At 34.9% G+C, this 24,604-nt stretch overlaps 1 protein-coding gene across 2 annotated transcripts in view; it reads left to right on the top strand.

Annotated features, from left to right (window-relative positions):
• UHRF2 (ubiquitin like with PHD and ring finger domains 2) overlaps window positions 1-24,604 on the top strand; it is a 78,763-nt gene that overhangs the window by 4,823 nt on the left and 49,336 nt on the right. For both annotated transcript variants that reach the window (XM_072959472.1, XM_006208155.3), the window contains exons 2-3: window positions 905-1,138; window positions 13,576-13,835. In XM_072959472.1, coding sequence (XP_072815573.1) covers window positions 905-1,138; window positions 13,576-13,835 — 494 coding nt within the window. The remainder of the gene's footprint in view (window positions 1-904; window positions 1,139-13,575; window positions 13,836-24,604) is intronic.

Raw genomic sequence — 24,604 nt, 5'->3', positions numbered from 1 at the left:
TCCTTTAGCTTCTTAAACTTTGCTAGCAATCCTTGATGTTTCTTGGCTTATAGATGCATCACTCCAGTCATGGGGCTGCCTTCTCCCTGTGTATCTCTTTGTCCAAAGTTCAGTTTTTCATAAGGACACCTATTTCAGTAGATTAGGACCCACCCCATAAATTGATTACCCCTGTAAAGACCCTATTTCCACATAAGGTCACATTCTGAGATACTTGGGATTGGGACTTCAACATATTTGGGAGGGAGTCGTTGGGGGTAGTGGGTGGACGCAACTCAGTTCTTTACAGAGACCTTGCCAAAATATGGGTAAGTTGCAAGATAACGTATTCATTATTCACCCTGGAATAGTTTTCATAACACAATTTGAATCACCTTTACAGAGAACTTGGGGCAAGTTGAAATAGCATGATCAAGAATTGTAATTATTCTTGCTTGAATTCTTTTCTGCTTGATTTTTTTAAAAAACTGACAATGCTTCAGAAAGATAAAATGGTTAACTTAATGTTTCTATGAACACAAGGTCATTAAACAGCTCACTTGGAAAATTCACCTTTTCTTTCTTGCAGTGGATTCAGACATTGTTTATTAAAATACACAAAGCTTGGTGAGAAACAGTTTTTCTGCCTAGGTAACATCACAGGAACAGTGATACATTTTTGGTTTCAGTAGCTATCAGTGTTACCTATAGTTAATATAGAATGGTTCTAAAGAATTTACTGAGGTCCTGAGAAGATGCTGACATCAGAGGCCATAAAGTAATAGAAATGGTTTCAAGATCACCAAATTGCAATGCTGCGAATTTTATTTTAATAATTAGGCTAAGACATTTAGGTAACTAAAGCTGTAGAAAGATTGAATATTGAGAGAAGTATTTTAATCTTTTTCTATCTTTTTTTTTCCAGTTGGAAAATGGATATACTTTATTTGACTATGATGTTGGATTGAATGATATAATTCAGCTACTAGTTCGCCCAGACCCTGACCTTCCTAGCACGTCTAAACAGACTGATGTACAGGCCAAACCCTGTTCTAATAGTCCACCTAAAGTAAAAAAATCCCCAAGGGTGGGACCTTCCAGTCAGCCGTCTACATCAACTCAAGATTTTCTTGTTGATCCTGGCTTTGGACTGTATAAGGTATGTTGTCTTCCTCAGACTTGTTAATTGTGAGAGTATAATTCTGTTCTCTCGAGGATGTTGTAAGTAAGTAAACATTGATTGCCATTTGAAAATAAAGATTGGGCTGCTAATACTTTAACTTTTAAAAGTAGTTTTTAAAAAGTTGTGAAAGATATATAGACCAATGTATAAAATGAATATGTCCAGTTCAAGAATAATAAAGCAAACAGCTGTGTAATTCTACCAAGGTTAAGAAGTAGAATGATGCCAGTTCCATTTTAGAGTCTCCTGTGTGCCCCTACCAGAACACATCTCCCTCTCTCCCCGTTAGAGGTAAACTACTCGTTCTGACTTTTATGATTATTTTTCTTTAGTGCTATTACTTACATGTGTATCTCTAAACAGTATTTTGTTTTGCCTATATGAACTTTGTTTATATAATAGCCTTCAACTTTTTTGCAACTTTGGGGGATTTCATCCATATAGCTATATTTATTCACTGTTACATTATTCCATTTTATTAACATGCCCAGTACATTTACCTAATCCATGATTGATAGTATTTAGGCAATTTCCAGTTTTAGCTGTTTTAAAAAGTGCTGTTTTGAACCTACTGTGTGTATCCTGGTGTACACGTTGAAGAATTTCTTGAGGAATTTTTACCTAGAAATAGAAGTGCTGGTTGTTCATTCCTAGGATACTGCCAAACTGTTCTCTACTTTGTTCCATTGGTCTGGTTTATCCCACTGTCCATGCAGTTCAAAGTACTAGTAGATTATTTTGATATCTCTTTTCCCATCTCCGAAATTTAATTCCTCTTCAAGGGTGTCTTGGTTTTTAGCTTTTAACGCTAGAATGTAAAAATTTGAGAATTAGCTTGTCAAAACATTGCAGATGAATAATCTGGTGGGATTTCAATGGGAGTTGTATCCATAGATGAGCTTAACAGTGTTGAATCCTTCATTCATGGAATGATAGTCTCCATTAATTTAGATCTTTGACATCTTTCTCAGTTTTTTCTTTACATATCTTGTTTGATTGCTAGTAGCTTTGTTTTTGATGCTATTATAAATGGTTACCTTTTAAAATTGTGACTTATGTGCTGTGTAGAAATGTGATTTATTATTGCCCTTTGTTATCTAGCAGCTTTTTCAAATTCTATTCTAATAAATTTTGTAGGAATAATTAAATGACGGTTTTGGTCCATCTCTTTCTATCCTTATATTGTTTCTTAAGTCTTACTAGTTGAAATAAATTGGGACCCAAACTTAATTTTTCAGAGTATTTTCCAGGCTAAAATTAAAGATTGATAAATGAAGTGAATTACTTAGGAAAATGCAAATAGAGATAACCTTAGATCTGTGGAAAAAATGCAAACCTTGTATCTATGAAAAAATGTAGACAGATCCATAAAAATGGAAAAAGTCAAAAGTAGCAAAGAGCTATATCAAAGTACCTGGCCTGGCTAGGTGATGCATTGCTTTAAACCCATAAAGAATAGATAATTAGAATGTTACCTAAATCGACCCACAACATTAAAAAAAAAAAAAGGAAAGCTTCCATTTGTTCTTTAAATTTGGTATAGCATTGATACTTAAAACATGACAAAAGCACACTGGTATCACTGCATATTGACATATACCCCAAGTTATGTTTAGCAAGTAGAATTATATCTATGTATTTTTAAAAATACCTTGATCAAGTATGGTTTGTCAGAAAGTGAGATAGTTTACTATTAGGAAATGTTTTATATAGTTCATCATGTTAGTAAACCAATGAAAACAAGTGATCTAATCCAAAGTATTTTCTGCATCTAAATAAAAATTTGAATGCATTTTTGATTTAAAAAAAAAATTCCTTGTGGGTTGGGTATAGCTCAGTGGTAGAGTGCATACTTAACCATGCTCAAGGTCCTGGGTTCAATCTAGTACCTCCGTTACAAAAAAAAAAATCTTTTTAAGAGGAACAGGTGGAATAGATGAGTATTTTAAACCACACATTAAGCAATATGCTTAATGATTGGGGAAAAGTCAAAATGTTCCCGTTAAAGACAGTTAATGCTGTTATTTAACATCTTTCTAGAAGTGCTAGATAATACAGATAGGCAAAACAACACAGTGTTGTAAATACTGGAGAAGGCAGTCTTTACTTAAAAGTACCTGGAAAGCTGAGAAAATGCATTAGAGCATTATGAGCAAGCAGTACAACAGCTATTGAAATACCAATAGCTTTCCTTGCTATAATCATTTAATAAAAGAAAAATTTCGGTAACAAAACAAAAGTCTGGAATAAACTTACATGATATGCGCAAGACTTACATGAATTAAAATAGTGCTTTAAGTAGTGCTCAGAATTCAGACAGAATTGTTAACGTTGAAAGCCCACTTGCCATATGGTTTACATCACTCATTGATCTCTAAAAACAAGAACCCACCAGTAGCAAAGAGCAAACACATGTATTATTACATATGTATTATACATACATGTGTTTCCAGCTTGACAGAGCAAGGAAACACATGTATGTATAATAACTCCTATGTATCTGTGTATCTATATATGTAACCATCTGTATCTAAATTAAGCTTACATTATTACATCTTAACTTTTTGGTTAAGGGCAATGGTTAGAAGCTATTTTTGACTTGATTTGGGCAGTGTAGGTATAAATTTCTTTTCATAGGAGGGCCAGCTTATATATCTGCAGATCTGAGATTAATAAAGGTTAAGCAGTAATGGTTAATTTAAATTTCTGTTTAGCACTTCTCAACACCATACCATGTCCCCTCCCTCGCTCTAAATCAGAAGAGCATCGTGAAAAACTACTTCTCTTAGCAGATCTTTACTTTTTATTTTCAATGTTAGCGCTTTGGCCGTCAACTACTTCTATCTAGTGCTTGGGTTTTTAAATATCTCTTACATTTCATACTAATATAATAGACGTTAAGGACTTTAGGTTTATCTCAGACTTGGTTTCAAATTTCAGTTCAGCTGCTTTTGAGTTATACAAACTTGGCAAGTAAATACATTATCTTCCTTTCCTTATTTAGAAACACACTTGGAACCTCTAGTACTTAAACGCTCAAAAGGGTACTGTTATTTATAAAGTAATACGTTTAGTCAAAGCTGGATTTAACCTTTGTTAGTTGAAGAGGCTAACACAAACTTGCTTTTTTGGATTGAAGCTCAGTAATTGTCATAGGTATTTGAATTTTTGACTGGTGACTTTTTTTTCCTTATAGAAAGGCTTATTTATATAATTCATTCATCAAATATTGGGATATCTAGTATATATTTGTACTAGGTACTAGAGATAAGGGGTAAATGAACGATACTGCCCCCTGCCTTCGTGGAATTAAATAGGTATTAACTTGTGCTAACTTAAATATTTAGAAGCTGCTACTTTTATTTTGAGTTTGTTTTGAATTTTATGCATTTTTCTTAGAGCAAGTCTCTGAAAAGGAAGTATATCAAAATTTCATTAAATTGTAAATGGATCACTTAAAAATTGGGAGATTTTTTCCTTTCATCTTAAATTCTTGCCTATGTAACTTGTACTTTGAAAAGATTTACTTTTATAGGGGGAGAGCTTAGTTCAAGTGGTAGAGCACATGCTTAGCGTGCACAAAGTCCTGGGTTCAATCCCCAGTACGTCTTTCAAAAATAACGAGCCAAAGCTCGTTTACCATTCTGAAAAACCCAAGGGCCCTGCAAAATTTACTCTACCTGTGCTCTATAGAGCCTAAAAATATTTTTGGACCTCATGATAAGCAGGTACAAAAAGTGGATTTTCACACTAACATTACTCAAAACAGACATAGGTAAACATTTAAACTTTAAGATGAAATAGTAATCTGAAGTTTTTATCCAGTATCATTCTTGTTTTGCTGCACTTGATAATTCTGAGCAATATTTGGTAAGTTTCAGGTGTCTTTTCATATGTTATTAAGAAGCTAGATACCACTATCACATCTGTAGAGCCTGTGGCAGATTGTGCAGGGGCTGGGTCCGTCCATCCCCATTGTACAACACAACATTAATTTCACACTGACTCTAGGAAGTAACTTACTTTCTGAAACCAGGTGGACTTCTGATCCTTAAATTGGCTTTAATTCTGGCTTTTGGATGTGGAAGTTTTGTATGACTTGTAAGATCCTACTGTTGAAATGACTCATTCTGGCTTAAATAACTGTTCAGAATGATTATAGTAAACTTTTAGGGTTTAGCTAAGTGTGTGGCACTGGTAAACTTTTACGTGTCCATGCTCATTGTAGCAAATGAAAAGGAAAATTATCAATAGCTAGGTAAAAATGGGTTTTATTTTTACTATTACGTATCTTTTGTCTACAGTGCCATGCTGCTTTATGTAAAGTTTTTGATTATTAAATGTAATAGACAGTATAAGTAAGAGTAGAACTTAAATAGTAAGTCAATATGTATGTAAATACCACTCAATTTAAGAATAGCAGTACCCCAAGAACTTCTGATGTGCCCGCTCATGATATAACTCCCTCTTCCCTAGGTATAACTCATACCAGAACTTCCATGATAATTATTTCTTTGCTATTTTTTAACTTTATCCTATTGTTATCCTTTAATGACCCCTTAACCTTCAACCTACATATGTATCCCTAATTTTCCTCTTTCTGAACTTTATGTAAATAGAACCATATTGCATTTTGATGTGTAACTCTGAAGAAACATGCTATAATGAAAGGACTGTGTTCAGAGTTAGAGAAAGCTTTATCATCTTACCTCCCACTTACAGTTATGTATCTCCTGAGGGCAAGCATATTTTACTTCTGAACCTCACTGGAAAGTAAGAATGATTTTGTATTCTAACTTTTAAAGGAGATAATGTATATAGGATTATACTGCTAAAGTATTTACTAAGAATGATACGGTAATAAGACCATTCTCTGAGTTTTAGTGAGTCTTAGCATTGAACTTATATTGATACCCAGTGAAAGTTTTTTCCTTTGTACCTACTATGTGACTGCTAGATTGGCACGTCATACAAATTTGTCATCTAATCTCTTAATATACTGCAAAGTATGTTATTTTAAAAAGAGGCTGAGGCTGGGACACGTTAAGTAACCTGTTCAAGGTTACATCTTATAAGTGATAAACCTAGTTTTTAAGTCTTTGCTTATCTGCAAAGCTGGTATGTTTTCCAGAGAGCATATATACTTGAAAGTATATCCAGCATATAGTAAATCCTCAAATATTTGTCGTTAGTACTGTTTTGTTTTTTAATGATTGCTCTTTGCCTCCCGTACTTGTTTTTTTTTTTTTTAATCAAATACTTGCACATGGAAAACTCTTCTCTAAATGTTGCTACAGGCACACCTCGGAGATAACTGGGTTTGGTTCCAGACTACAGCAAAAAAGCAAATAGCGCAATAAAGTAAATCAGATTTTTTGGTTTTCCAGTGCATACAAAAGTTATTTACATTATACTGTAGTCTGTTAAGTATACAGTAGCATTATATCTAAAAAAAGATTGACATACCTTAACTTAAAAATACTTTATTGCTAAAAATGATAACCATCATCTAAGCCTTCAGCAAGTCATGATCTTTTGGCTGGTGGAGGATCTTCCTTGTTGAAGACTGCTAGCTGACTGGTGGCTGTGGCAATTTATTAAAATAAGGCAATGAAGTTTGCCACATCGATGGACTCTTGACAAAACAAGTTCTCTAGCATGTAAGGTTGATAGCATTTTACCTACAGTAGGACTTCTTTCAAAATTGAAGTCAATCCTCTCAAACCTCGCCACTGCTTTACCAACTAAGTTTATGTACTGTTCTAAATCCTTTGTTGTCCTTTCAACAGTCTTCATAGCATTTTCACCAGGAGTAGATTTCATCTCAAGAAATGACTTTCTTTACTCATCCTAAAGAAGCAATTCCTCATCCATTCAAGTCTTATTCTAGTTCTCATGCTATTTCTACATCTGCAATTTCTTCTTCCACTGAAGTCTTGAACCCTTCAAAGTCATCCATGAGGAGTGGAATCTTCTAAATCCTTTTAATGTTACTTTGACCTCTTCCCATGAATCAGATGTTCCTACTGGCATTTAGAATGGTCAGTCCTATACAGAGGTTTTCAGTTAACTTTGCTGAGATCTATCAGAGGAATCACTATGGCCACTATAGCCTTGTGAAATGTAATTGTTAAATAATAAGGCTTGAAAGTCAAAATGACTCCTTGATTCATGGGAATGAATGTTGTGTTAGCAGGCATGAAAACAGTATTAAACTCACACTTCTCCATCAGAGCTCTTAGGTAACGAGGTGTGTTGTCATTGTGAAGTAATATTTTGAAAGGAAACTTTTTTTTCCCTGAGCAGTAAGTCTGCACAATGGGCTTAAAATATTCAACAAACCATCATATAAACAGATGTAAGCCAGACTTTGTTCCATCTATAGAGCACAGGTAGAGTAAATTTTGCAGGGCCCTTGGGTTTTTCAGAATGGTAAACGAGCTTTGGCTTCAGTCTCAAGACACCAACTGCATTGGCCACTAATAAGTTGATCAGCCTGTCCTTTGAAGCTCTGAAGCAGGCATTGACTTCTGCTCTGTAGCTATGAAAGTCTTAGATGGCATCTTCTTCCAGTGTAAGGCTGTTGCATCTATGTTAACAACCTATTGCTTAGCGTAGCCACCTTCGTTCATTATCTTCGCTTAATCTTCTAGATAACTTGCTGCAGCTTCTACATCAGCACTTGCTCCTTCACCTTGCATTCCTGTATTATGGAGATGACTTCTTTCCTTAAACCTCATAAACCAACCTCTTTTAGCTTCTAACTTTTCTTCCACAGCTGCCTGACCTCCCTTAGCCTTCATAGAATTGGAGAGAGTGAGGGCCTTGCTCTGGATTAGGTTTTGGTTTAAGGGAATGTAGTGTCTGGTTTGCTCTTACTATCCAGACCACTCACAATCCCTCCACATCAGCAATAAGGCTCTTTTGCTTTCTTATCATTTGTGCATTCGCTGGAGTAGTACGTCTAATTTCCTTCAATAACTCTCTTTGCATTCACAAATTGACTGTGTGGCACAAGAGGCCTAGCTTTTGGCCTGTCTCTGCTTTCAATGTGCCTTCTTCAAGCTTAATCATTTCTAGTTTTTAATTTAAAGTGAGAGACTCTTCCTTTTCCTAAACACTTAGAGGCCATTGTAGGATTATTAATTGGCCTAATTTCAATATTGTCGTGTCTCAAGAAATATGGAGGCCTGAGGAGAGGGAAGGAGAAGGGGAACTGCTGGTTGGTAGAGCAGTCAGAACACATTCAACATTTATCGATTAGGTTCCCCGTCTTCCATGGGCATGCATGGTATGCGGTGCCCCAAAACAATTACAATAGTAACCTTAAGGCTCACTGATTACCATAACAAATATGATAACGAAGTTTTGAAATACTGTGAGAATTACTAAAATGATAGACAGGAAGTGATCAAATGCTGCTGGGAAAATGGTTGCAATACACTTAACCAAATTAGGGTTGCCATAAACTTTCAATTTGTAAAAACAATGTATTATCTGAAGTGCAATAAAGCTAAGCAGAATAAAATGATGTATGCCTGTGCATTTTTGATATGAATAAATCTAGCTCTTCAGCTTAGATTTATGTGAGTGGGTTTGTTTTTTTTTTTTAACTTCAGCTCATGGCTTTTCAGCTCAAACACCCCTCCTCCATTAATCATAGTTTGTTTAGCTGCTAACTTTTATGATGTTTTGACATATTCAGGGCAGGAGGTGCATGCTGGCTAAGGCTAGACTACCTCTGTCAAGGCTAGCTAGTAAGAGACAGAACAACTTGTCAGTGAACCCATCTTCCATAAAACCAACCAATCCAAACTCCACAACCCTAGCCACCTCCTTTATCTAAAGCACACCCACATACCAACTAACCATTCAGAGTCAGGTACCAACCACCTGGTGACCACCCCTGTTGCCCCAGAGCGTGCTAATGTTATTCACACTAGCCAGTGTGAAGCTGCTTCCCCTGCCTAGCCTTGCCTTTTCCATGCAGAACACGTACTCTCTGGGCCATGGTTTCCTCTTGTTTCTTCTGCCTCCTGACCAGACCTAGTGCTTCTCATTGTGTTCCTGCACAGAGTGCCCCACTTTCTTGAGAAACGTAAGGAATTCTCCCAGTGCCGTTAGCTTCTCCATATTGTCATTCAGTAACCTCCATAAATTAAAATCCTGAGGTTGTAGCTAAGACACCCCTCTCCTCCCCACACACACGTGTAAAGACACGTATTGTGTTTTCTTGTCATTTTGTCTGCTTTTTTGCTGCTCTCTTCTGGCTAAATTACTTTTTAGTTGGGTTTTTGTTTTGTTTTAGTAGATGTTACTTTCTTAGAGCAGGTCTAGGTTCACAGTAAAACTGAGTAGAAGGTATAGAAGTCTCTCAAAATGTTGATATAGCATCACCCAAAGTCCCTAGTTTACATTAGGATTCACTCATGGTATTTCATATCTTGTTTTTGGAAATGCTTGTCAGCTCTTAACTTTCTTAGTAATTCAGTTTAAATTATCTTAGCAGTATCCTCTGTTTTTATTTTAATCATATAAGTTTTAAGTATTTGCTACTGAATTATCTTCCAAACCCAGGTTTACAGAAGAACTTTATCCTCTTTCATGCAATTTGACCCATTCAGATTTATCCTAACTTAGTATGTCTTTGTAATATGTACAAACTTTCCTTTAGAATTTAAAAGCATTTTCCCCATTCAGTTTATATGCATTATCATGAATGTTGAACTAGACTTAATAGGATAATTTGTAGTTTTTGTTTCTGGTTATAAACCTAGAGTTACACTACTCAAAGAATTCTCTACCTCTGTGGACTGTTCTTGTATATGTGTAATGTTTAAGCCATATTTTGATTGACTTAGGTTTCTGTTAACTCTATATTGCCAAATACTGAAGTATTCAGATAGTATATTCTCTTTGCCTGCTAGTGCCTTGTATTTCATATGCAAACTCAGTATTTCATTTGTACCTCTTACTGTTCCATAGTTGTTTTTATTGCTAAACATAATTTTTGCTGTCAGTGTTTTAGTATCAACTCTATACCCCATCATCTGCTAGAATAATTGTGTAATGCTATGTGAAACCTCTTAATTTTTGATTTGCCAAGAAAGAGCATGAGAGACCTTAATATTGATTTTTTTTCATTAGTTTTAGCCAGTGTTGCCTGTAAGAAACTACATGTCTTTAAACTTGTCAGTGACTATTATAGAAAAGCTTCTGTCCATTCCATTTCTGATTCTTTGTCTAGCCTGATTGGACCTGAGGTCTTTTTCTTTTCTCCTAAACTCTTCATTCTTGCATTAAACTTTGTTTTTCAGGTTATTTCATTGCCAAATATTGTACCTCTTCTGTTAGTGATAGTTAATACTTCTTGTTTTTGTCTGTATTCTCTCTACCTTTTATGTTAGAAGGTGATTTGAAACCTCTTTAATACCTTGAATACCTTATTTAAGTTCTTCACTTAACCTTTTAAAGGTCCTGTTTACCTGTCTTATCATCAAGCTTCATGATATAGTGTAGCAAGAACATAAGCTTTAAGATAAAGATGTCTTCAAATCCTAACTTTACATTTCACTGACTTGCTTTTTTCCCCAAGTTTCCTGTATTAGTGTATTATTAACATCTTAGATGAGTATGATAGATTTGTTACTATTAATGAACTACTACTGACACATTATTAATCTTTATCCAGAGATTGTTTAGATTTCCTTTGTTTTTACCTATAGTTCTTTGTTTCTGTTCAAGGACCCCATATTATATTTAGTTGTCATGTCTCTTTAGGCTCCTCTTGTCAGTTTCTTACTGCTTTTGACGTCTTTGACAGTTGTGAGAACTTGTCAGGTGTTTTGTAGGGGGCCCCACTACTGGAATCTGCCTGACGTTTTTCTCATGGTTAAGAGACAAGGGCTGTGGGGTATTGGGAGGAAGACTGTAGAGGTGAAGGGCCATTTTCATCACATCGTATCTAGAGTACATACTTGCAACACTGTTGATATTGACCTTGGTCACCGGCCTGAGATAGTGTTGATCCAGCTCCCAACTGATTCTGATGCCAGAGAAACAAGAGGGTATGTAGAGAAGGCCTCTGACCCTACCAGTGACCACCTTTTTGGGTCACCATTCAGGAGAAGGTAGTCACAGCAAGGGGACAGCCCACACAGAGAGCAGTTCTTACATGACAGGCACTATGACAGGCACCTGACTATCCACTACTTCATTTGTCCCCATGAGGTGGGTGAAATCATTCTCCTGTTCCAGATTAGAGGGCTGAGCTCTTGAGACCTCACAGCCAGGAGGCCACAGGGCCACACTGGCTCAGCACTGCTCCAAGCTGCAGGCTGTCCCAGAATGAAGGTAAGGGAGCCAAAGAGGCTGGAGCCCCCTCTCCCAGGGTGACAGCAGGGACAAGAGACATGCAGTGCCTCTCCTCAGAGCCCACATCTGAGCCCTGGCCAGAGACCAACTCATTCCTCCTAGTTCAAGTGTTCTGAGTGAGAGATACCCACATAGATAGAAGTTGAAAGACAACCAAGCCGAGGGGAGGGTATAGCTCAGGAGTAGAGTGCATGCCTATCAAGCACGAGGTCCTGGGTTCATTCTCCTCATTGTCTTTGATTTGAAGCAAGTCAACTTGTCAGAGCCTTTTTTTCCTTATCTTGTAAAATATCAATTATTTATTATTAAGGCTGTTAGAGTTAGACAAGCCTAACTAAAGGAGCCTTGCACAATATGTGGTATATGGGTATTTAACTTTAGTTCATTCTTACCTTAACCCCTACCCCAAGTTGTAACCTTGTGTCAGAATTCTTCTGGGCACCTTAAGGGTCTTATATCCTCAGGAAGAGCTAGATTGATTAGGTGATGATCTTGTGCTAGTAGTGTCATTTTCTTTTTTTTTAACATTTTTTTTATTTATAATCATTTTACAATGTTGTGTCAAATTCCAGTGTTCAGCACAATTTTTCAGTCATTCATGGACATATACACACTCATTGTCACATTTTTTTCTCTGAGTTATCATAACATTTTGTGTATATTTCCCTGTGCTATATACAGTGTAATCTTGTTTATCTATTCTACAATTTTGAAATCCCAGTCTATCCCTTCCCACCCTCCACCCCCCTGACAACCACAAGTCTGTATTCTCTGTCTATGAGTCTATTTCTGTCCTGTATTTACACTTTGTTTTTGTTTGTTTGTTTTTGTTTTTTAGATTCCACATATGAGCAATCTCATATGGTTATTTTTCTTTCTCTTTCTGGCTTACTTCACTTAGAATGACATTCTCCAGGAGCATCCATGTTGCTGCAAATGGCGTTATGTTGTCGGCTTTTAGCTGAGTAGTATTCCATTGTATAAATATACCACTTCTTCTTTATCCAGTCACCTGTTGATGGACATTTAGGCTGTTTCCATGTTTTGGCTATTGTAAATAGTGCTGCTATGAACATTGGGGTGCAGGTGTCATCCTGCAGTAGGGTTCCTTCTGGATACAAGCCCGGGAGTGGGATTCCTGGGTCATATGGTAAGTCTATTCCTAGTCTTTTGAAGTAGTGTCATTTTCTTCTTTTTAAGGGCTTTAAAAAATATTGAAGGCATGTCTCTTGGTTATTGCTCCTGAAAGGGCCTTGACCTTTAGACCAATTACCTCACCTTTTTTAGAGAGAATTTTTTAAAAAACCAGATTCCTTATGGTAATTCTCAACTTCTCTGGTATACCTGTTTTCTAAAACCCTGTTTTCCTTTTGTTATATTGCATGGTTTAGTTCTGGATCATTCATTAGAATTAAATACAGACATCATTTTGCATCTTTATAGCTCTGTTCTTTTTATATGTTCTTTGTTCTTTGAGGTACTAAATAATGCATTTGCTAGTGAGTTACTAACTGTTGGTGGAACTTAACCCCATTTTGTAGAAGTGGTTTCACTGGATTCTTCCCATATGTGTAAGTCCCTTGTTTTCGAGTTTTTTCTGTTGAATACTTCACTGTTTTATGGTTAAGCTGACTGTAAGTTATCTTTAGGATTCTGAAGAAATTAATGGAACTAACTAGTAACACAGTCATAATACCTTAAAATCCTGGCTTTTCATTAGTGACATTCTTATTGAATGACTCTTGGGGGCACAAGAATTATATTTTAATAGTCTTGTATAGATGCCAGTAAGGAATAGTTAAAGAAAATATCTATTTCATTGAAGGATATTGGGAGGAAAGATAATTTTCATAATAATAAATAACAGATTTGACAGTATAACCAAAAAAGAATAGTTTTGATCTAATCTTTTGAAATTAAACATGAGTAACTGCAAATATTAACTATAATAAACCCTCAAAGTAACTTTAAATTATATTAAGGTTTTTGAAGCAATAGATGAAATTATGCTTCATTAACTAATTTTAAACTTTTTTTAGGTAAATGAATTGGTGGATGCCAGAGATGTCGCCCTTGGTGCTTGGTTTGAGGCACGTATACATAGTGTTACTAGAGCTTCTGATGGACATTCACGTGGCAAAACTCCACTGAAGAATGGCAGTTCTTGTAAAAGGACTAATGGAAATGTAAATCATAATTCCAAAGAGAACACAAATAAATTGGACAATGTACCCTCTACGTCTAATTCAGACTCTGTTGCTGCTGATGAAGACGTTATTTATCATATCGAGTATGATGAGTAAGTGCTCATGCTATTGAGGACTTCATTCATGTTTTTGTTTATAGAAGCAAAATCTTAGATTTCAAGATTGTTTTCAAATAGCAGTCTTTCTGAAGAAATAACTTAGGGGTCTTGTTCAGTCTATTACATTTGTTTTTGTTTCTGTTTGTTTAGTGGTCATAATGTAATAAGGGCTCCTTAACAGTCAGCATCTCTGGCTCCTTAAGTGGTTTGTTTATTTTACTATCCTAATAGCTGGGTTAATTTAATTTGTAAGGGTTTCTCCTTGTCTCTTCTAGTATTAGGGTTTTTTTAATATGTGTTTTAATAATATTTTAGAAAGTATATAACAACAATGTAGTGAGTAGCTTTTAGAATGAAGTTGAAATATATTTTAAAACAGCTTATTAGTGAAATAGTTCACAGATACAATATACACATTTCAAGGGTACAATTGACTCTTTTTAGTACATTCACAGTATTATGCATTATCACCAACTAATTTTAGAATATTTTTATTTTCCTCCAAAAACCCGTATACTCAGCAGTAACTTCCTCATCCCCCTCTCCCAACAGAATGTTTTTAAATGGTCATGTGAAAACAGTATTAAGAACTTGTTTTGAGGGCCTAGATTCTAACACTGAATTATCATTTTCTTTGCCTATTTTCAAAATCATAGTTTTAAAGTTACTATGGGGACAGATTTATTTATTCAACAGTAAATGAACTTTAAGTTATTACTCAAGCTTAGTATGTATGGAAAATATGCTACCAAATTCTTACAGAGAATAAGAGTTCAAGATCCTAAAATGGTTGTGGTTTGTTGGGGGGGAAGGGGGGCAGTTACCAAAAATGGTATAAAAGACTTTAGTGTAAACTTGGATTTCCAGGATACCTGGGAAAGGGTCAAAAGTAGATCTCTTTAATCTTCACTTTTCTGATGCTTCTTAAGGTTGTGACTAACTTGCCAACATGACTTGTTTCAAATGTGCCATCATACTGCTTTCTACTATAGTAGATGATGATAGAACTAACAACTAGAATGAATATTAAGATCTGGGATTGGCCAGGACTAGCAATATTGGTAAATCAAGGCTGGGATAGAAAGGAACTGGTGATGGTATATTGATAGTAACCAGTCTCTTGGTTTATGAATACAGTGGTAAAGAGATAAAAGACTGTATTAGTGGGGGACTTCAGCTATCTGTATATCTGCTGTCAACAAGTAGAATTCTTGAGTGACTTTGAGTTTTTAGTTCTTAGAGAATAGAAGAAATAACTTGGAGACCTGGAATCTGTTTCTGGCCAATAAAGGAGCTTATTTGGTGAAAAAATACTGTCCAGAATGGCACAACATAGAAATAGGGTAAGAAGCTTTAAACACTAAGTGAACTAAGGCTTATTAAAGTTTTACAGTTTTAGGAGCTCTTAGTTGGTTTTCGAATAAGAATTTCCAAGAGATAGGCCTGAGTTTTGTGTAATGTTAGAGCAGAAATCATAGTACCTTAGCTTTTATTCTTTAATGAAGGAGAAATTTATCTTGATATGACGAATGTTAAAGGGAGTCCAAACCCAGCACGCATGAGAAGACTAAAATTATTTGTCCAAAATAATTTTACATGATGGAGTTGTTTCAGTGCTAGCAACTTAAACATGATAGCTGAACTTTCTTAGAGAAATAAGATATCAGAAGCTTGGTGGTAAATGTCATTAACATCTTTAAAAAGAGAAAAGGACTATATAAAATAAAGTATACAATATATGTACTTCTGGACAAAAGTCCCAAATAACACAAGGCTGGTGTAAGCACCCAGAAAGAATCATGACCCCACATGGATGTGATAACAAATCCTGTTAGTTTCATTCTTCATCATTATCAGAAAATTAAGTTAAAAGGTATAGTAAAGTGTATATTAATTTCATTAATAAGTTATTAACAGGTTCTTCTTTAGATGGAGGATGCACTGAAGAGAGATTTGGAGTGTATGGCTTAGCAGTAGTAGACAGATTTTTATTAAGTAGTAAGCTCCAAGTTAGTCAACAGCATGTGGCTATCAAATAGTTACATGGTGGGATGTTTTATTAGGAGTAAGATATGTAGAACAGGACTGGTGGTGCTACCATTGCACTGGGCTGGTTATTCCCTACTTGGAATATTATTCTCCATCTTACATGCTTCAATACCAACAGACCCCAGGTGCATTTTCAGTGTAGAAATCAAAATGTACAGATGTAAAAGCATCATGAAGAATAGCTGAAGGAACTAAATAATCAGCTTGAAAAGACTTGGATCATAATAGCTTTCATATTTGAAAAGCTCTGTTTAATAGAAAGTGCTATACAACGTAGAAGGTAGGTTTTAGGATAATGTAAACTTGCTACTTGTCAAATCTAAGGATAGGGAACTGTCTGCCCTAAGAAGTAGCCAGTAAACAGACATTGGCTGTCTTCAACCATAGGAAAAATTAATAGAGATATTATATTGCAAAGAGAAATAACAAAAAGTTACATCTTCTAATCCAATCACTCTTTATTTTTCTAATCCAATCTAATTCTTACTTCCAAGACAGTATCTCTTAGATAATTTTTTTGTACTTGTAAGTTTACAAAACAGTTTTTAAGTACTTAAAGGCTACCATCCTATTCCATTTATACTGATTTAGTACTGTCATTTCCCTCAAATGGAGTAACTTCATTTTTCTCACAGAATAAGTTGAAAGTAATCTACTTAATAACTCCAATCCCCTGAGTGCAGCAATGTATTTTGAATAAGCTGTCGTTTAGGCAAGGCACAGAGGTACTATACATGAGACCAAGGAACCTGTCTCAATTCTTTGGGGATATGCAGTGTTTGTCAGTTTAAAATGGCACTATTTAAAAGTTATTTTTATGGAGAACTAGACATCCTAGTACAGTACCTGACCAGACGAAATGAACTTAAAACTGTTGCTGGGGGGATGGTATAGCTCAGTGGTAGAGTACATGCCTAGTGTGCACAGGATCCTGGATTCAATTCAAAAAATAAGTAAACCTAAAATTACTTCCCACCTATTAAAAAAGAAACATTTAAAAAAAATAAACAAGAAACAAAAATACAAAAAATTTTGAAAACTGTTGCTGACTCAGAATAAGATAAATAGGTATACTCTTGCATCTTGAGTCCTCACTCAAGTTAGCAGAGTTGAAAACAGTTTTAATCTATGAGGAGTACTAGGTGTTACAGATTGATGTTGTTTACTAGGTAGATGAATTTCACAAAACAAACCCCCACCCCAAAAGCGAAATCCTAGTAGTCAACATTGTTTTAGAATCTAAATGAAATCATTTATTTTCTCATCTTTCTCTACTTTTCCTTTCAAAATTTATGAGTACAAATATTCTGAGTTCACAAAAAGCAAGGTATGTTAAGAGATTAATATGAAATGTTTTGAAATGTAAGAGTTTTACTGTTGATAGGGGTCCCTTTTCTACAGATTGCTTAATGAACATAGACTGAATTGTTGACAGCTTCTTGTGAAGATTTTGTGGGTTGTCAATCATAAGGCCTAGATTCGGCCTTGTAAACTTTGATTCACTTACTGCAAATAGTATAAAGCAAAACTGAAGTTAACATCAAAGTGTCTGGTACAAAGAACATATTTGTGTGTTTTATGTGTAATTACTATTCTATACCACTCATCTGTCATCACCCTTGTCTTACAGCAAAGGCTTTGCATTTTTAGAACTCAGCCGTCCTAGTAAGTACTTGGGGAGAAAGAGTTGGCAGTAGAAATATTAAATTGAGACTTTAGAGGAACTTAGATTCCAGAGGATTCTTAGATCTTCTGTTTAATTTCTGTTAAATTTTCTTTTAACTTTTTAAAAGCAGCTTAAGATACAATTCACATAGCATTCAGTTTACTTATATAAAATGTAGAATTCAGTGGTTTTTTTTTCCTTTTACAGGATTGTACAACAATGACTACAATCTAATTTGGAAAATTTTCATCCTCCAAAAACCTCATACCCATTAGCTGTCACTGCCCATTCCCTCTACCCTCACCAGCCCTTCCCCCAAACCCCTCCCAGCCGTAGGCAGTCATGAATCTGACTCCATGGATTTGCCTGTTCTGGGCATTGCATATAAATGGAATCCTATAATATGTAATCTTTTGTGACTAGCTTTCTTCACTTGGCATAGATGATTCGAGGTTCATACATGTTGGAGCTTGTATCAGTGCTTTATTGCTTTTAAATGCCAAATAATATTCTATATACCACATTTTATTTAGCCATTTATCAATTGATGGACACTTAACGTTTTCCACTTTTGCTGCTATGAACCTTCGTGTACTACCTTTTTGTGTAGATATTTGTTTTAATTTCTTTTTGATATGTATGTGACGATGGGATTGTGAGCTTGTATGGTATTTGTATGTTCAATCTTCTGAAGAACTGTCAAATTCTTTCCAAAGTAGCTGCACCATTTTTACATTCTGTCAGTTGTGTATGAGGGTTCCAACTTCTCCACAACCTCACCAAAACTTAGGTCTTTTTGACTAGAGCCATCCTGGTCAGTATGAAGTGATATCTCACGGTGTTGTTTTTCTCTCCTTGTTTTCATTGAAGTGTAATTGACCTACAGCACTGTATTAGCTATAGGGGCACAACATAGTGATTCAGTATTTCTATATAGTACAAAATGAACACAGCCCTAAAGCTGTATTCATTGGAGTGACTATGCTTAATTGAAACGTTAATTTTTAGTGGTATTTTAAACAGAAAATAAGAGGGAAGGGGATTCAGAAGTGAGCAAATGTCAAAGTAGTACAGGCAAGTATAAATCTATGGAGTGATTAAGGGATCAATTAAAGAAAAGGAGAAAAGTTGTTCTCTTTATTGTATAGTAGGGTTGTAATATGTATGCTTCCATAACTCGCTAAAAGTTGTGTTTATTCCCATTAGTTATTCTCTATAGTTAAAGTATAACACTTTTGAGGATACTGAATGTCTAAATTCACAAAGCTGTGGCTGCAGCCTTGTAAAAGTAAAGACCCTGAAGCTATTGTAATGAAGAGCCATAATGCTGACTGAAGGGGAAGTAGACTTGGAAAAGGGCAGTCATTTCTTTAGTGTTTCTAGTAGACTAAAATATCTGTAGCATAGTTTCCAGCTATTTAATGACATTAACTTCTTTTTTTTCGACTTAGATATTTTGTTTTTATTGAAGTACAGTCAGTTATAATGTGTCAATTTCTGGTATATAGCAGTTATACATACATGTTCATTTTCATATTCTTTTTCATTAAAGGTTATTACAAGATACTGAATATAGTTCCCTGTGCTATATAGAAGAAACTTGTTTTTTAATCTATTTTATATATATATAGTAACTAACATTTGCAAATCTCAAACTCCCAAATTTATCCCTTCCCACCCCCTTTCCACAGTAACCATAAGGTTGTTTACTATGTCTGCAAGTCTATATCTGTTTTGTAGATGAATTCATAGTGTCTCTTTCTATTTTTAGATTCCACATATAAGTGACATCATATGGTATTTTTCTTTCTGGCTTACTTCACTTAGAATGACATTCTTTAGATTCATCCATATTGCTGCAAATGGCATTAATTTATTTTTTATGGCTGAGTAGTATTCCATTGTGCAAATATACAACAACTTCTTTATGCAGTCCTCTATCGATGAACATTGAGGTTGCTTCCATGTCTTGGTTATTGTAAATAGTGCTACTGTGAACATTGGGGTTCATGTATTTTTGAGTTAGAGTTCTCTCCAGATATATACCCAGAAGTGGGTTTGCTGGATCATGTGGTAAGTCTGTTTTTAGTTTTTTGAGGAATCTTCATACTGTTTTCCATAACGGCTGCACCAAACTACATTGCCACAAGCAGTGTAGGAGGGTTCCCTTTGCTCCACACTCTCTCCAGCATTTATTGTTTTCGAACTTTTGAATGATGGCCATTCTGAGTGGTGTGAGGTGATACTTCAGTGTATTTTGATTTGCATTTCTCTGATAATTAGTGATATTAAGCATTTTTTCATGTGCATATTGGCCATTTGTATGTCTTCATTGGAGAATTGCTTATTTAGGTCTTCTGTCCATTTTTCAACTGGGTTGTTTTTTAGTTATTAGGTTGTATGTACTGTTTATATATTCTGGAAATTAAGCCTTTGTCAATTGCATCATTTGCAAATATTTTCTCCCATTCTGTAGGTTGTTGTTTAGTTTTACTTATGGTTTCCTTTGCTGTGCAAAAGCTTTTAAGTTTAATTATGTCCCATTTGTTAATTTTTGATTTCATTTCTGTTGCCTGGGTACACTACCCTAGGAGAACATTGCTAAGATTTATGTCAGAGATTCCCATGTACAAAACCATTTTTTTCTATGAAAAAAAGATGATTTATGTCATAAAATGTTGAGTTTATTTTTTTGTATGGTGTGGAGTATTCTAACTTCATTGATTTACATGCTTCCATCCAGTTTTCCTAACACCACTTGCTGAAGAGACTGTCTTTATTCCATTGTGTATTCTTGCCTCCTTTGTCGAAGATTGACCATAGGTCTGTGGGGTTATTTCTGGGTTCTCTATTCTGTTCCATTGATCCATGTCTGTTTTTGTACCAGTACCATGCTGTTTTGATTACTGTACCTCTGTAGTTTTGTCTGAAGACTGGGAGGGTTATTCCTCCAGTTTTGTTCTTTTTCTTCAGTATTGCTTTGGCAATTCTGGGTCTTTTGTGATTCCATATAAATTTTTGGATTATTCTAGTTCTGTGAAAAATGTCCTGGGTAATTTGATAGGGATCACATTAAATCTATAGATTGCCTTGGGCACTATGGCCATTTTAACATTATTGATTCTTTCAATCTAAGAGCATGGGATATCTTTCCATTTATTTAAGTAATGGCATTAACTCTTATGTGCCAGACTCTGAACTAAATTCTGATGTGAATGCTTATGTAATCTTCAGCATAACTTTAATGTTAGTTAGACTAACTCCCATATGAAGAGACCACGGCTTACTTATGTAACTTGCCACAGGTAACATGTGTTAAATGATCTGACTCCAAAGCCCAATAATTAACCTGTATGCTTCATTGCCACTCTCCCTAAACATGGTACATGTAATAGCCTATACTTCTTTTGTCTTCAAAGGTCAGCCTGGGATTTAGACTTTGCCTAGGATTTAAAGCAGACACAAACGTACAACTTCCATTGAGTTAAACCATGGATATGAGAGCAACTGAGGCAACCCTGATGAATTTAACTTTTACTTATCACTTGGCTGCTTTATCTGCAGGTACAGGCTTAAATCCTTATCCTGCTTTTGTATTAAGAAACATCTGTTCTCAGTGGATTTAGCTTAGATTCATTTTAATTGACTAGACTAGCGATTCTCAACTCTGACTACACATTAATTGTCTAGGAAGCTTTAAAAATATGAATCCCTAGGACTTAGCCCCAGGACTTCTGGTATGAATGATTTGAGGAAACTCCAGACATTTATGTTTGAAAAGTTCCTCTGTGATTCTAATGTGTAACCATGGTTGGGAACCGCTGCCTTAGACCAGTGGTTCTCAAAGTATAGTCCTTGGCTAGGGACATAAGTATTACTTGTTAAAAATCCACATGCTTGCATGTACTCCGGACATAATGAGTTAATCTCTGAAAGTGGCCCAACAATCTATGTGTTAATAAGTCCTCTTGATTATCACTCATGGATTACCTCTTATCTAACCTTATTAATTGTTATCACACACCTTCAGGAAAGAGGTAGATGTGACAGTTTAAATATAGTAAATCTATTTTATTAAAGGCTGAAGATGATATATAATACCTGAGGAATCTGAGTGTTCATCTTTATTTTGGTACATAAATAGGTGACTTATGGCTTACTGACTTTTCCATTTTGTTTCCATATAGATACAGTTAGTAAAGTCTTTTTCTAAAAGAAATTATAATTTTATTCAAGCTAAATGATGAATGTCATTTAAATGAGGGACCATTTTCCACTATGCAGTCTTTACCTATACCAATTTTGCATAGAAAGCAGTGTCCGTAAGTTGTTTGTGGAGAATTTATCCTTCATGGTGTGTTGGTAAATTCTTGAGGGGAGAATAATAGTTGAATATTCTTAGATCTAGTACTGGCTTTCCTGTTCAAGTCAATCTTAAATATACCAGTTGGTCCTTAAACTTTATCAGTTTGGCTTAGTCCTGAAGTAGGTCTCAGAATATCCTGATACTTTCTAAGGATTCAACATGTATCTTTAGTTAGTCTTACAGGTCACTTAAAAAGATGAATTTGGGAATACTGTTCTTGTTAGATGACTTGCTTTCTTTAAATGCTTTCTTAAATTAAGTGGTCTTACTTAGAGATTTTGATTTATAAATTTTAGCTGATGTTTATAAAGAGAAAAGTAAGCTAGGAAACACATAGTTTGGACAAGGATAGTATATATCTGAAGAGGGGAAAATGCTGACAGTCATTTTTTTTTTTCTGTATCATTTCTTAATAATTGCCCATGATGAGGCAAAGTTGAAATTTTTAAACATAAATGTGAAGCGTTTTTCATAATGACATGAAAATTACAGTATGATCTACCATGCTCTAGTGTTCACATTTAAAATAGAAATGTAAGTTTACCTCAGAAACAAAGATTCTTTTATTTTGACTTTTTAGTAAATTAATCTGAAGTGACCTTTTTAAAGCATGGTTCAATAATTCTTTTGTTAAAATAACACTACATGCCAGGCGCTATACAAGTACTTCACCTGGATTATCTCATGTAATCCTCTTTTTAAAAATGAGTGAAGTAGATACTTTTTTATGTGTAAAGTAGGAATAGCTTGAGATTTAGAGAGGTTAAGTAACTTACCCAGTACTGAACAACAAGTTAAGTTACATAACCCAGATTCAGAAAAGGACATACTTATAACCTACCTCCCATACTACCTCTCATTTTGAAAGAAACATGATAAAATATTTTAATATATATAAAATATTATTAAATGATTACATAACTTAAAAATTTTATGTCTCAAGTTATGATGCTTTCGCAGAACAGAATCCTTAAACCAATAAACATAAAAACACCTGTGTGCCTTTTTCTGTAAGGAAAATTCAAAGCTCATTAGTATTCAAAGAAATTTTTAAACCAAATAGGTTAAACTGCTCCTTTTAACTCACTGTCAAGGTTCTACCATGGGGTTGAGATCAAATGGAAATGTCATAGCATCACTTAGGACTTGGAGGGTAATTTATGCGAGGGTATAATTAAAAGCTTATCTGGCAGACATCTTGGGATAATGTTCTCATTGCTCCCAGCGTTCTTTTAAGATTTTTTGAGCTATTCTAAGCCTGTTGTGCTTGCTTTTGAGTAGCCTTAATTATGGCTACTGCAGATAGAAGTCAGTGAGCCAATTCTGAATAAAATCATGTGGTATTTTTAGGTTAAAAGTAGCTGTTTTTCTATAAAGTAACAAAACTGATTTTCTTGAATGTACTGATACAGGAATCTATTTCTAAAGGAGTCCCATTTGTGCAATGTCAAAAAGTAATGATTTCTGGGTTTTGATGGCAGAAAGGGAGTAAGAATTTTTTTTTAATCAAGTCAGAGTATCATGTTGATCTTGATTAGGGAGCCATAATGAGTGGTTTAGTTTTAGAACCCTGGTGCAGTGATTAGTCTGCCCCATTGTCTTTCGGTTGTTACTGACATGTTTGCCAAAGACTTGGAGTATTTCCTGTTTCTGTGACTTGCAGTTTTGAATGGATGATAGTCAAAAGGAGTGCAGAAAATGGTCTTTGACCTTATTGTGCTCTTATGTTAAAAGATCACTTAGTGCTTAGATAAATGACTACAGTTATCAGTTGATTTCACCTTTTCAACTTTATACATCATTCCTCTACTTTAGTATTTCTCAAAAAGCAACACTGCGGATTCACCAAGTCAAGGTGTTTATAATGCAGATTCCTAGGAACACCAAAGCCCACCACCACTTCTTGCATTGGATGGGTCTAGAATAGAGCCCAGGAACCTGCTTTTTAAGCAGGTACCCCAGGAGCCTATTAAGGATACAGAGCATTGGTTTTCTTACAGGCTGTATAGTTTCAGGAATTAGAATCAGAATTTGGTTTGAATTCCAGGTCTTTGGTTTGTTTTTTGCTTTGTTTTGTTTGAACTCTTTCAGCTTTAATCTCCTCACCTGTGAATATCTACTTGACCTTGTTTTTACCCCCTAATAACCTTGAAAAGTACCCAGTAATAAGCATCAATCAAACTTTCTGCTTTCCATTTATTAATAAAGCCAGGTTATGTTTTGGTAAGTACTCTTAAGTAACACCAAGTTATATTGTTTCTATTATCAGAACAGTTAAACACCATTGTTAATGTATTCAACAAGAGATTTATTTCCATTTAATATAAAAGTCCTACTTTTAGCAGTTTTAAATAAGTTGTTCTTTATTGTCTGTCAGTAGGCTTCACATTTAAGGTGTGAAACTTGGTAATGATATTTATTAGAATAAGAAATGCTTTCTTTTTACACGTGGTATGACATTAAAAATGTGCTAAACTAGAACATGCCTCCCGATGAATCTTATTTAAGCATATCAACCCCAGAAATCCATGCTCTGAAGAAAGTTTTTGGGGATATTAGTTAGCTAAGTACAGTTTGTCTTTTAAAATTATTAGTTAGCTTATGAGTCACCTAAGGAAATGCAGTTTTACTATTTTATAATAAACCTATTTTAAAAATAATACTTAATCAATTTCCCTGAAA

The sequence above is a fragment of the Vicugna pacos genome, chromosome 4 (genome assembly GCF_048564905.1).
Source record: "Vicugna pacos chromosome 4, VicPac4, whole genome shotgun sequence".
Classification (NCBI taxonomy): Eukaryota; Metazoa; Chordata; class Mammalia; order Artiodactyla; family Camelidae; genus Vicugna; species Vicugna pacos.
Note: the sequence above shows the minus strand (reverse complement) of the source record. Positions and strands in the feature narration are given on the sequence as shown.